We start from the raw sequence: 14,364 nt of genomic DNA, 5'->3' as shown, positions 1-14,364 counted from the left end.
CCACGGGTCATCGGTACAAGACGATGTATAATGATCACATGGTAGAGAGCGCTGCATGGCCAGCGCAGAGCATGACTTCAATGGCACAAAAGGCCTATAAATATTCTGCACAATATAGAATAATATATATACTTTATTTTTTTTTTCTGTTTCCCTCGCTGTACCACTGTTTTGAACCCAACTTAATCTTGATGAGGCGTGGACGTCCACGCCGCACCAAACTTTTTCATAAAGTTCCTTTTTTATGCAAAGAGCTACATACAGAGGCCCCCCCCCCTCGTGCGCACACGCACACACACATACACATACACACACAAGTATCCATAGGAACAAATATGGCCGACATCTAATTCAAGATGGCAGGTTGAGCGCTCAGGCTTCCTGGAAGGACAAAAACAGGAAGTGCACAGTAATTTAATAACAAGTCCAATAAAAAAAATGTATGTGCAATGTTTTGTTTTGTGTTCATGTCCAATAGAAATTACAACAAGTTCGCAAGTGGTATTTACAACCAGGAAGCTTGAGGCGAAAGACAAGCTTACATCACGTTAATAAAACACAAACGACATGGAAACATTTGTGAAACCAGCGGTTTAAGATATTCTATGTAAAGTGACCACTGTGGTTTGTATTCCTGATGTTTTGACAGTTGTAAACTCTTCTCCTCCTCACAGCATCAACCTCGTGAAAACAAAATAAGACCTCCGAGAGCCGTTGGTCTCTGACACAAATGAGGACTTGTGCTTGAGTTTGACTCGGTAGAAATGAGAGTCCTTCAGCAGGCATACAAACAGATAGGGGAAAACTTGCTCAGGGTTTGTGCAGAGCTGTTCTGGGATCTGCTGGTTTTTTGTCATTGAGTCAAACAAAGCAGAGCTGCGAGAAAAACATTATTTTACTAGAACAAGAAAATGAGGAAGAGACAAAAGATGGGTTGGTCTGCCTGATATAAATACTTAGTGTTTGTTGGCATTTGTAGGCACAAGGATTTTGACTGACAGCTTTTAAAGTCCAATGCAGATATTTCTGTATTGATTCTTCGAATAACTTCTGTCGGACAAATCAAAGTCCGGCACACTTGTGAAATATGCTAGAATTGTTCAATTAAACAAAAAGAATCAAACTGACAGACTAGCCCTAGTCTTTTACTAAGTGTGTGTGCGTGTGTGTGTGTGTGTGTGTGTGTGTCTGAGTTTCTGACTAAGAAAACAATCTAAATCTAAATTGCAGAGTGTTTTTGGTTTCATCTGTTGCTCCAGACTCACAGGATTACCCATAATGCACTGCTAGCAGCCAGAAGATGATTGCAGACCATGCTGTAATCACTTTTACTCCTCTTCCACGATTTTGTTCACTCTCGTTCACAGTTTAAGATCAGGATCGAGTTCTTTTTTACCACAATCTAAAAACAATAAATACAAAAATAAAAACTGCTTGTGCTTTTGCCACATCCACTTCAAGTTCAAGGTGAACATGAACACATTAAAACAATTTGAATAAGATACAAATTCAATTTAACTTATTACGCAGAAAAGATTTACATGGACAAAAAAAAAGGAAAATAATTGCAACAACATTTTTGGAGCAATAATCTGGGAAAAAGGCTGGTAAGAAAAAAGACTTGTGGCATTGAACTGCAGAGTTCAGTCAGAATTGTTTGTCTGCAATATCATTTTTGGGTTGTGCTTGTTTTCTGTAAATGTGTGAGAGCTTGTAGCAATGTCTGGGTGTTTATTCACACCATATGGGAATAAGAAATGACAGAAGTTTCCAAACTGTTTTGACGCTGAAGCGTTTTGTTGACTCTGTGAAACTTTTCATTGATGCAATGCAAAAAGTAGAAGTTTGTATTTATTGTCTTTCCAATATGACATGAAGGCAGTTCACCAAGAAGTCAAGTGTGCTTAGCCAATGACAGACTCTTACCTGGTTCTGACCCAGTTAGACATGTGTGTGCTCAGCCAATCAGCAAGCCTCACCTGTGTGCCACTAGTTGTTTGTGCTTCATTATGGCCCAGTTTATAAAAAAAACAGCAGGTGAGGGAAACTATTCATTAACTATGTTCTTTCATTGATACATGGCCAGTATTATTCTCTGGGTGACACGCGCACGCACACACACACACACACACACACACACACACACACACACGCAGTTAGCGAGTCAAGCTCTGAGTTTCGCTGTGCTTCTATCTGCAGAAACAGGGAAACAAGGTAGATGGTTGGTTGTGGCTGGATGTAAACTAGACAAGCCTGGATCCACACTCAGAACGTAGAAATTCACAAAGCAGACTGACTGTACACTCACTGAAGCCGTACAAAAATACTCGTTAGACGTTTGACGAGATCGGAGGAAAAGTTGTTGTCAAAGGTTGGCAGTTGTGTTATGAGAGTCCTGCGTCCCTGCCTTCTGACTTCAGGTGTTTTCCCCCTCGACCGTACATTCTTCCGTGAGCATCGAATCCACACACACAACAGTGCTGCAGTCAGACAGAAATTCAAGGAAAGGCTGAGGAAGAGGAATTACTGTTAGAAAGAATGTACTGTAGTTCTGATCTCAGCATTAGTAACTATGTTCTTTGTTGGGTTGTTTAGGAGTTTTTACATTTCAAACTAAAAAGGGTAGATTCAGATTTGTGTCCTGCCAAAGAGGTTTGTGCTTAAATACAGAAAGAGGATGTGACCAATAGCAACAGAAATGCCTAATGTGTGTAAAATACTGTATATATATATATATATATATATATATTGGTTGTATTACATATTACCAAGTGCATTCTTTGTCTCTATAATCCCACATAAAGGATTAAAAACGTCTTTAAAGAGTTTTGGCGTAATGTTTTTGTTTATTCCTACATTCAGCAAGCCAGTTTATTCAGTTCAGCCGGGTTGTGGGGCTTCTATAAAGGACACATTTAAATTAAAAAAATTGCTGTATAAATTTATGTAAGATATATAAATAGTAGAATGAACCCCCTAATTCATATTTTACTTTTTGCACCTTGTGACAGATCATCACAGCATGACTAGTTTGGGACAACACAAACATCTATTTCAACATATATATAAAGAAAAAACTTAATAATGCTACATGCATTGTTAATAACATATATTGGGTTGGTAAGAAACACATGTGCTTGTTGTCACAAACTAGACACAGAGATGTGCTTACAATGATCCTGGACTGTAGGCTCACACACTTCCTTCATCACCTGCTGATAAATCTGCATTTTTCAAACATAGAAAGCACCCAAATTCAAGTTCTGAGGTCTCAGTGGAAAGCAGAGCTAATGCTCTTTGTGCTAGTGTTTGCTGGTGGACGATGCCAAGGAGGAGAACTGGGAGGCAGGGTTTGTCTTTCTGTGCTCTTTGAGTCTGTGTGCCTTCAGTAGTCAACATCACGGGTCCAGATGACGAGTCCGACGGAGCCTCTCTGATCCAAGCTGCCCTGCTTCCTGTGTGGCTGGTTGAAGCCGGGGCTAGCTTTCCTGTATGTGTGTGTGTGTGTGTGTGTGTGTGTGTGTGTGTGCGCGCGTGTGAATTAGTTGGACCGATATGGGTTTCTGAATGCAATCACTATTAATGATGTTTTGTGCCAGTATTCAATAGCTTTTAATTTGATTATTTCAGAGCTTCTTGTTCTGGGATGCTGGGATGATGTTTGCTAAATCTATCACAGTTTTTTTTAACCTCTCCTCAAAACATTCTTTTAAAAGAAAACTTTTTATTTCTGTGTGAATTTCATTACAAATGTAATTTATTCATCTATATTGTATTTTGTTAAAATTGTAGTTTCTCTTGTTGTGAAGCACTTTGTTAAGATAAGTGCTATATAAATAAAGTGCAAGTTTCTTTTTGCAGTGTCCGTCTTTAATCCAAAAGTGTAATTCTTGGAAACCAATGTCAGTCCATCCTTTGTGTTTGTATGTAGCTGTGTTTGTGTGTGTGTGTGTGTGTGTGTGTGTGTGTGTGTGTGTGTGTGTGTGTGTGTGTGTGTGTGTGTGTGTGTGTGTGTGTTTTGCAACTCAGAAACAGGAGCAGCATTTTGTTCTTTTGTCCACTTCCTCCAGTTCAGAAGCTCTCGACGAAGCTGCTGGGAAACAGGCCGGTCTTCCCTGTCCTCTGCAGGGTGCCTTTGTACCAGCCGTCCTCCCTCTTCTTGTGGACAAACACCACGTCCCCTTCCCGTAGCTCGATCTCCGCCTCGCTCTGGGGCGGGTAGGGCACCACCACACGATACCTGCCGCACACAGAGACAGTTAAATCACACACAACTGCTGCTGTGGGCAACAACACATCATCAGTGCAGGTATGAGTGGAGAGTATCAGCATGTTCCCAAGTATAGACAGCAGCGGGAATTATGGGTAAAAGGAAATATCGACCCTGGGATTCTCTGGGACCCGTTAATATGTTTAATTGATTCCGGGAATCAGAACCTCGCTCACTTCATTAGTATGTTTGACAAACCCCTCAGAGAGGAACTGTTGAAAGACATTTGTGGCGTCCAAGTGAAGATGATTTATTAGCATTATTATGAGAGATTATTATACTTTTGGTGTGTGTGCCCACCTTTCTCTGGATAGGGGTTTGGGTTCAGGCCGGAGGACCATCAGAGCATTGACGGCCCGTGTTGCCGGGGGCGACATGGGGAAGTTAGTGTCAAGTGAACCGGACTTCCTGTGCAGAGGCTCCAGCCCGATGGCCCCTCCCATCTCACTCTCGATTGGACAGGAGCCGGCTCGCCCATGTGACGCCATCGGACAGGAACCTGAGCGGCCGTGGTGGTGATGGTGGTGAGGATGGTGGGTGGGGTCGGTAGCCACGCCGCCATGGCCAGCCAATGAGGGGTCTTGGGTGGGCGGGGAGGAGGGAGGTGAGCGAGGTTTCTTCTTGGCTGCCGCCCCCGACAAGAGCTTTAGTAAACCCCCTGCTTTCCTCTCCTTCTGAGAACGGGCATGCATAGGATGGGGAGATGAGCGAGGAGATGGAGAGAGAGAGAGGGATAAGGTGAGATATATACAGGAACACAGGTTTCATAAAGTCTATCTGGAAAAGTGACACGACGGTAATGAAAATACTGTCTGTGTAAACAATACCTCTACAGAATGAAGAAAAACTAAACACAGAGCACAAATGTACTCCTTAGACATTAATCAAAAAACACATTTATGAAACAATTAGAAGAATATTTTCCCGTTGACCCCATCTGACAGAAGGAATAAAACTGGTATTAAATGAACATTTGTTTTCATCAGAGGGCAGACAGCTGTTTCTTCTTTCAAAATTCAAATAGGACAAAGACTCAGGAATTCTAAATGACTGAGACATTAAATGTCTTTGTTTATGCCGCTTATGTTGGAAAGACACTGAGGACATGTCCCTGCACATTTTACAATTACCCCCCTGACCTGCTGCACAATGTTGTAAAAAAACTGACCTTGCGATAGGAATATACCACTCTTATGTCTGTACGCTAAATGTAGAGCTTGAGCCAGGAAATGATTAACTTAACTTAACATACAGACTTTAGAGGAAGTAACATGCTGTAGGTACGTGTTGACAAACATTTATTCATCCTCACAGTGCTTCTGTACAGCGTCTCAGTGTGATTACAGGTTAACTTCCTGTAAAACCACAAGTTGTTGTTTTTACATTTCTGTTTGTGTATGCATGAAACACACAAGATAAAACATGTTAGTTAGTAAACTTGAGTGGATTTTGTTCATCATTTTATTGTAAGGCTTAGACTACAGAGCTCATTTTCTGTCATAGGAAACCAAAAAACTAAATTACTGTGTCGGTTACTATTGTTGCTGGATTTGTGAATTACAGGCAAATAGTTTTGAAACAGGTATTTTACATCTTTTAGATTTAGATTGTATTTATTTTGTTTCATCACATCCAAATAAAGGAAGGCAGCTTGATCTTTCTGTCTTTTTACCTTTTGATCTTCACTCATGGCTCAGAAAGAAGGCAACAATGGGGATGGGAGTAGTTATTACTTTAATAACCTAGAGAAGTATGCTTACTAAGATAATGTCCATGAAGCCCGCTCAGTCACAATGCGTATTTTGAACAGCAAAGCGGTCAGCTAACGATCCTTCAAGCTGAATACATGTGCATCACTGCGGTGGTCTTATGAAAGCTCTATTGATTATAGAGCGTTTCTTAATAGCACCTATGAAGGCAGAGTCACGTTTTTCCATTCCTGCCTCATTCACGCTTGATTATGAAACGGCTTTACAACAAAGTCCATTCAATGAGACTCGGTGTGATACCAGGAGGACAAAACAGCTTTGTGTTTTTCGCTGCTTGGCCTGATTTGCAGTCTCCGTCATGACAACGTGGATCAATACTGAACATGCCTGAGCATAACTACGTTGTTTTTAGATTGTAGATGCATGACGCCTCCATATCAGCTCTGCCTCTGCCTCAGCCATCTGCTCCTGTATCAAGCATCTTTTACATTTTTCTTACATTCGTTTTCCATCCAACGCTGTCTTTTCAATGCTGTGATGGACAGTTGTCATGGCAACGGCATAGAGTTGCAAACACGAAGGCTAAGAAACAAATGGAAAACTCAGTATTCACAATATTAGAAAACTTAAACTTAATATAGTAAAAAAAAAAAAGGATAAAATAGAGCCAGTAGAGCAACAGAGAGAGTGAAGGACAGAACGTAAAGAGTAAGCGTGTGACCTGTTGACCTTCAGCCTCCTCAAGTTTAATATAGAACAAGAGAAAAACAAATGAATCTCTCTGCTTTCAAGAAACATACTTTAAAGCCCCTTGAGGCAAATGTGTGATTTCTGATATCGGGCTGTAGAGAGTTGTTTAAAAATATGCAACATTTAAAGGCGACATTTGCAGGGCTGCCCTCTGTTAGTCGATTATCCGTCGTTTTGATCTTAGTCGACTTCAATCAATCAAGTCAATATGTCATCTTTTTATGCCTTCCTAACTTAATGACATCCAAACTACTGCAAACATGGCAGACATGATCAACGTGTCTCAGGAGCAGTAAGGACAGAATATGCAGACCATGTGCAGAGAAGACCTTTTTGTGTTTTACCACACCGTACACCTTGTCAATGTTTAAAAAAAAATGTGTTGATAAATGTGCCTGTGTCTGTCAGTGTTGCTGATGATGGAGCAGACTAATATGTCTAATTCGTCAGTGGGACAAAGACCAAAATACTGGAGCGGTGACCAACAGCTGTGCTTGTGTGCTGCGGACCACACTGCATGAATCGCTGGTCAGGCAACTTGCATGTAATTGAAACTGAACGGTACGTTGAATTGGCTCCACATTCTTAGATATAATCGTAAAGGCAAGTACCAAAGTGCCATCACAGAAACAGCGGCAGCAAAAGCAGAGGATGCACATGACACGGGCAGAAACCCATTATAATTCAGTGTGAACCGGTTCTGTAAAGTCCCGAACACACAGTTAAATAATAAAAATAAACCAAGCACTAAGATCTGAAAACTCATCATCATATCCAGTTTCAGTCTAACACATCACATCTATATAAGAGGTAATGTCAGAGCCAAGTTCATTTTCACTTTCTGTTGTCAGGTTCTGGTGTTTCTGTGTGTGTGAGCTCTCAGCTTTCACCGGTTTTCTGTGTGTGAATCACAGTTCTCAGATTGAAAGTGTAAATATTGATCAGTAATTGTTAATGACTTCTCTCTCGTCGTCACATGGGAGCACTGAATGATTTCTCCAAATATCAGTTATTAAAGATGTTGCATGAGAGAATATTTTTGGGATAAATGGTGACTATTAATCACATTACAAATGCCACTTCTTTTTCTATTTCATATGTATATCTTTTTTTTATTATCGCTTATTTTTTCCCGCCCAGCTGTCACACCAAATTGCAGATGGCTTCTTAATACAGTCAACTACTGAACCAGGCTTAAAGCAAACCTGCCTGAGCTTCATGACTGCTGTAAAAAGTTGTTAGTAATAGAAAACATGGAGATGATCAAAGTAATAATCTGTCAGAGAACAAGCCAGACCTCAGATTCAATCAAAGCAATCACCCGACTTTAGTTTTGGGCCGCAACTAACAAACCATTAAACCAATTATTATTTTTTGATCAATCATTTCATTATGAAAACGGCCATCATAAATTCAAGATCAAGTCAAAGGTTGCAAAATAGTTTGTTTTGTGTAACTAACATTACAAAAATCTAAAAATATTACATTTACAATGATATAAAAGAGAGAAGAGCAGCATATGTGTGAGTCTTAAAGCAGCAATGACTTTGTATTTTTCTTTAATAAATGACAAATGATTACTTGTTATTTATTTTGTGGATCAACTAAACAATTAATGGTCCAGCAGCACTCTGGTTATCCAATAACTTCATTTAGAAACTTAATTGAAGTCATAGACACTCACACTTCAGCCACTATGAATCACTGTGGAATAAGAAAGGTCTTTTATGGCAGCAATATCAGGACTAACTTCACAATCTAAACTTTAAAAACAAACACAAAGGCCAAGCTGTTGAGTTCAGGACTTTTTTTTTTTGCAATTTGGAAGAAAAAATGTCCAACCCAAAGAGTGATCCACGAAACAAACTGAATATCAACAACCTACACAGACACAGTACACTGTTACCAAATTATTGGTATATGTGACACAAAAACAAATAATTAAAAAGAATTCAATAACAATTCATGGTCCTAATGACGAGTGTTACTATGTAAAGGGAGCAGCAACGAAATGTGCTTACGAAGCAAGAGAGGCTGTATAAACACTTTGACTCAGCAGATCCACTATAGCAAACCACCAGCACGCCTGGCTCTTGCACTCCAACCTTTGGAGATATTATGCATTTCCCCAAACACCAAGACTTGATTATTTCTCACAGGATTAGGATTGTATAGGCTCTGTGTTGAACTTTTCCTCCTCAAAAAATAAATTACTTTTACATAAATCCAATGATGCTCACTGCAGTGCACACATTAAATGTTCCACCTCTTTCCTTCCTGTCATACAAATAAAGCTTGTTTGAATTTCAATTTTGGGACACAAAACAGAAGATGGAGTGTACAATACATTCGAAGAGAAGGGAGGAGGAAATGGTGAGATACAGAGGGAGAAAGTTGTGGAAGATGAGGGACTTGGAGATAGGAGAATAGGTAGAGGGGAGGACAGAAAGAAAGAGGAGAGAGAAAATGTGTAGAGAAAAGAAAATAGTGGGGAGGACAGCGAGAACAGAGGGATGTATTGAGAGAAAGGGAAGGAGGAAGGTGGGACTGAAAGCAGCAGAAAAAGTGAATAATTACTCCCTCTGCTCTTTCATCTGCAGGCTTAAAGGCTTAATCTTCCGCTGCGAGTGTCTGTGCTTGCCTGTGTGTGTGCACGTGAGCAAGTCAAACTGCTGCTTTTGTTCCAAAACGAACCACCAGGTGGCAGCAAACACTCACCATTTAATCCGTCACACTATTTAAATCTAATTTGGCACTGAAGGAGTGCCTTGCTCTGCAGCACAGCAGCAGGATGCTGAAACTCACCTGAGCCTGAAGTGTTTTATTTCCTTATTTTTGTTCCTGGTATGTATATAAATTCAATTTATTGTTGTTTTCTTTCATTGCAAATAGGCTATAGACTCACATACAACAATGTAATTTACTCACCCATGCTCAACACTCTTTAAATGCTTTGAGGTAAATTAGGTGAAAGGAAAAACAATGGATAATACTACAGTAACTCCACATCATATTTAGCTTGATGTAATTGTTGTTATCTAAGCTTAAAGCCTTATATACTCTTGAATATACAAGACATTTCCAGACTTATTTCTGGGCCTTCTGAAATCCTGCAGGCACTTCTGACAGCCTATCAGCTGTCAGCTGCACTGGATGTGCAGAAAAGTCTACAAAAACATCTCAATGTCCAACGTGATATGTGTCTGTAATGCTGGCAGTGCTTTAGACAGTGTGACAAACAGAGATTATACTATGTCGGCCAGACAGTTATCATGCTTCATCATTTCCTTTGTAACAGACTCTGTGTGGCCTCGTCGCCACTCTGACTTCAAACCTGATGTTTCTGCTCTGCCAAGCTCACACGACAAAAGGTAAGCGCTGTGAACGACAGTCAGGATGAACATTTCTTAAAGGGATATTATGATGATATAATATTTTGGCAACTGAGACTGACATTTGTGCCAATACTCAGTATCTTTAAATGTGATCTATTGAGCTACCCTGCCTAAACATTTAGAAATATTCTGTTTTTCCTCAAGAATCTAAATCTTGTCCGGGCGTAAAAGCTTCCGAGACGGCATTTAAATCATAACGGGATGCTACAACTGGCCAAATCCATATTCAGAGGTTGTTGGGTGAGCCAGGTCGCCACTTAGGATTTATAGACAGCTGAGAAAAAGAATTCCTAAACAAACTGGAATCATTTTTTCAGGCAGACATTTCATTTAGGAATAACACAAAAATATGTTTTGTACTTGTGATAAGATGGAGGCATAATGTAATAACAGAATGACAAATTGAGCACTTTAAATACCTTGTTCCAACTTTTATGAGATATATTTCAGCGTATGAGTAATAGTCCTGAATCTGTTTCAAGCCATCTTTGAGTGTGACGATGTAAACAAGGCCGCTTCCTGCTGTTCCATAGTCAATGAGCTGTTTGTCAGCTAGCCATAGATTAGCTGTCCCAGACAGTGGAGCCAACAGTGAAACAAATGGAGCTGAGACAGATGCAAGCTTTCGGTGCCATCCTTCACTGTCAGCGCTGCCCGATTTAACATCCCCAGCTCTAACACCGCAGATATCACAACATACAGGATGGCATTCAGCATTTGTGCCAGCTGGGTGAATGACACATAGGAGAGGACTACTGGCATTACACACACACACACACACACACACACACACACACACACACACACACACACACACACACACACACACACACACACACACACACATAGAAATAACTTCAGAACTTTCTTTTTACCTGACGTGCCATTAAAGGTAATTAAAACATGTGTGGTGAGTTTCATTTTTCAGGATGACTAAAATGTCTAGAATCAAAGGAAGTGGTATTTTATTTTCAATTTTTGTCAGATTAAGAGCTGAAACAATTACTCGATCAATCAATTAGTTTGATTGACATACAATTAATCCTACAACAATCGTGAAAATTGATCAATTGCTTAAATCATGTTTTAAGCAACAATACCAAACGTTCCCTGGTTGTAGCGTCTCCGTTTGAAGGAGTTGTTGTTTTTCTATGTGGTACTCGATCAATACCTTCTGGGTTTTGGAGTTTTGTTCAGAGAAAATAAAGATTTTGAAGACATCAGGTTGGCCTTCAGAAAACTGTAATGGCTGTTTTTTACAATGTTCTTTAAACTGATGATAATAAGAATAAACGATGATGTTACTTGCATCCCTGTGGCTGTGCTCTTATTCCAATTAAATTAAACATTCATTAAAGCATGTTGAACCAATCGGTATAAAAAATACCTATTTTATGACAAAGCAGACCACCTTGTGATTTGAATTTTTGGGGAACCTGTTTAACACAATCTGTCTTGATGTCCTATAATTGTGGAAAACATGTGTGATGTTACTGCATTCAGCTTTTGATTATGCATGAGGTGAACATAATAGAAATGACATTGTAGAAGCAAGACATCCAATTATTCTATTAGAGAAAAAGTGCTGGTTGCTCTCACTTCTCAAAACACATTAAATCTTGTCTATGCAAATGTGGTTATTTGAGGCGACTGCGTCACAATCTTTTTCCACAGAGGATTTCTCACAGCATGACTGTTGAACTTGTGTACAAAATGAATATCTTAAAACAAGCCAATGATAATGGACTCTCAGCTAAAATGTGCTTTTGCGGTTGTTCGTGAGGATAAGGCTCACCTTCTCTGGTTTGGGGGCGTGGGAGGGGCCCGGCGATGGCGCCTGCATGGGACTGGCTGGGTCCCCGTTGAGGAGCACCGCTGACACGTTGGGAGGCGTGAGGCAGGAGAGAGGTGAGGAGAGGGGGAGGAGGGGCCTCGATGCAGGGGAAGAGAGGGGTGAGGGCCCCAAGCTGGGTCCCGGAGACACCATGGAGTGAGGACGACCCGATTGGCCGGTGCATCGTGAGGGGGAGGAACTCTGAGGACGCAGGGGGGAGAGGGCCACCGTGGGGCGCTCTGGGCTTCCTGCGGGAGGACTGTGGACTAAAACAGACACAAATACATGTGTGTTATTATAACTGTGAGAAAGTTTTAATGTGTGCAGTCATCTTTAGTCCTGAAAGGAGACAGGCCAATGTTTTGGAATGTGTTGAATTACACATTCTTTGTCACAACTATTCCACAAGTTAACCCCTTTGACCGAACAGACAAATCTTTTCTTTGTATTTGTCCTCAACATTTTTTTTAACATGCCTATTCCACTAAAGTCATGCTAAATTCATTATCTATGAATTACTTATTAAAAGTGTGGAGTCTTCAATTGACTGAATTGAATGAAACCCACAAACACTGGGAGAACAGGCCAATCTGAGAGGATGAGCTTCACAAATTCAAACCCTCTTGTGAAAAATGTGAATGTATGTAACATACTGTGAGTCATCTAAGCTTAACTCGAGGCCCTGCATTCAGAACCGAAACCCTTGTAGAAATAAAAACAAAAAAAAACTGGCTGAGATGTCCTGAGTTTTGGAGCCTTCAATTTATGTGAGGGCATTTGGTGCTCATGAGGATAAAAGTACACACACACACACACACACACACACACACACACACACACACACACACGCTCGCCACCTGCTCTTCTACACTGCAGTACTTAAGCAGAAATCCATAGAGAGGCTCGCTGGTCATGTGATAAAACCACTAAGCGCTAAAACTATGCACATACTTTATTTTGTAATGGAGACCAGATGTGTGTCTGTTTGTGTGTATGTGAGAGTGAGAGAGAGAAACAGAGGGAGAAAAGGAGAGAGGTGGACAGAGAGAGGAATGAAGCTCTGTCATTACGCCTCCATAAAACAAAAAGCACAGTGATGTCATTCAGCTGTGTGTTTGGGAACTCTGTGTGTTCACTTGTGTGTGTATGTGCGTGGGAGAGCAAATGTGTGTGTATGTGTGTGTTATTCTTGGCAGTCTTCTCACAGTGTGTACTCGTCAGCCTCCCAAAGAAACGCTCACTATTATTTTCTCAGAGGGAGAAAGACAACATACAAAGAGAAAGAGAGAAAGGGTTCTGGGGAGATGAATAGACTCTGAGTGGAGAACAAGGCTGGTATGATCGAGACCTTGTACAGACATAGGTGTGTGTGCGTTGCTGTGTGCGTGTGCAGGCACCAACAGTACCACTGCGCGATCAGAGCTCTTAGTGATGTCTTTGTCTCGTGTGCTGACTGCGTGTGCACACTTTTTATGTTTGAGTGTCTTAACACTGCAATTGTGCTGAATTATTCTACTGTGAGTTACAGTTTGTTCCTGTAGCGATTCTGGCTTGTGTTCAGTGATGATTCAGTGGGTTCGTATAACGCAGAGGAAAGATGGGTGCATGATATTCCCTTCCAACAACATTATCATAGGTGTTCATATATATATTTTGATGCTTGCGATGATGGCGTTGGGGTTACTATTGTCACCTCACAGCAAGAATACACCTTCCTTCTGGGATCGCTCTGTGTAGAGTGTCATCTCCAGTCTGTGTGTCTTTGTAAACAGTCAAAAGACTTGTAGGTTCGGGCCGTCGTGTTGGTTGTTTTTCCGTTCTGTTTTTATTGTTTTGTCATTCCCTTGATGAAGTATGTTTTATATATGTTTTATTATTTATATGAATTAAAATTTGTTTTCAACTTCTTAGTATCGTTATTAGTTTGTTTTTTCCTCACTTGCTTTCGGATTTAAGACGCTAAGGTATGTTCTTTGTTTTGTTTTATTCATATATATATATATATATATATATATATATATATATATATATAATGAGTTAATAAATAAAAAGTACAAAAACACATAAGGGCTGTCCTGGGGGCCTACAGTAGTTTTATGGCACAATATAATTGCAATGTCCCAGGTATGAGTTGCACATCACCCTTCACCTCTTTCCCCTCTGTTTCTATTGTCTCTCCTATCTTATAAAAGCAAAAGTGTCTGAAATAAATGCATCACAAGATTAGGTGAACAGGACACTCAACATGTCCAGTAGTTGTGAGTGTGTTTGCCTTTTTAAACCCTGTGATCCACAAACTTTTGGCCATGTGCTGTATTTGAATGCATCTCAACCTACGCATTCATTTGGCCATTCACGCACGCAACTCTCTGTCGCCCTGATTTCTTTTCACTAACAACATTGACG

General features: G+C 40.4%; 1 protein-coding gene across 1 annotated transcript in view; it reads right to left on the bottom strand.

Moving 5' to 3' along the window:
• Positions 1–147: 147 nt before the first annotated feature.
• Positions 148–14,364, bottom strand: part of sh3rf1 (SH3 domain containing ring finger 1) — a 92,813-nt gene continuing 78,596 nt past the window's right edge. The window contains exons 8-10 of the mRNA XM_029459482.1: positions 11,920–12,224; positions 4,571–4,944; positions 148–4,240 (exon numbers count right to left, since the gene is read on the bottom strand). Of these exons, the coding sequence (XP_029315342.1) occupies positions 4,072–4,240; positions 4,571–4,944; positions 11,920–12,224 (848 nt within the window). The 3' untranslated portion in view covers positions 148–4,071. The remainder of the gene's footprint in view (positions 4,241–4,570; positions 4,945–11,919; positions 12,225–14,364) is intronic.

This window comes from Cottoperca gobio, chromosome 21 (assembly GCF_900634415.1).
Source record: "Cottoperca gobio chromosome 21, fCotGob3.1, whole genome shotgun sequence".
NCBI classification, from domain to species: domain Eukaryota; kingdom Metazoa; phylum Chordata; class Actinopteri; order Perciformes; family Bovichtidae; genus Cottoperca; species Cottoperca gobio.
The sequence above is the reverse complement of the archived record's forward strand: the minus strand, read 5'-3'. Positions and strand labels throughout refer to the sequence as shown.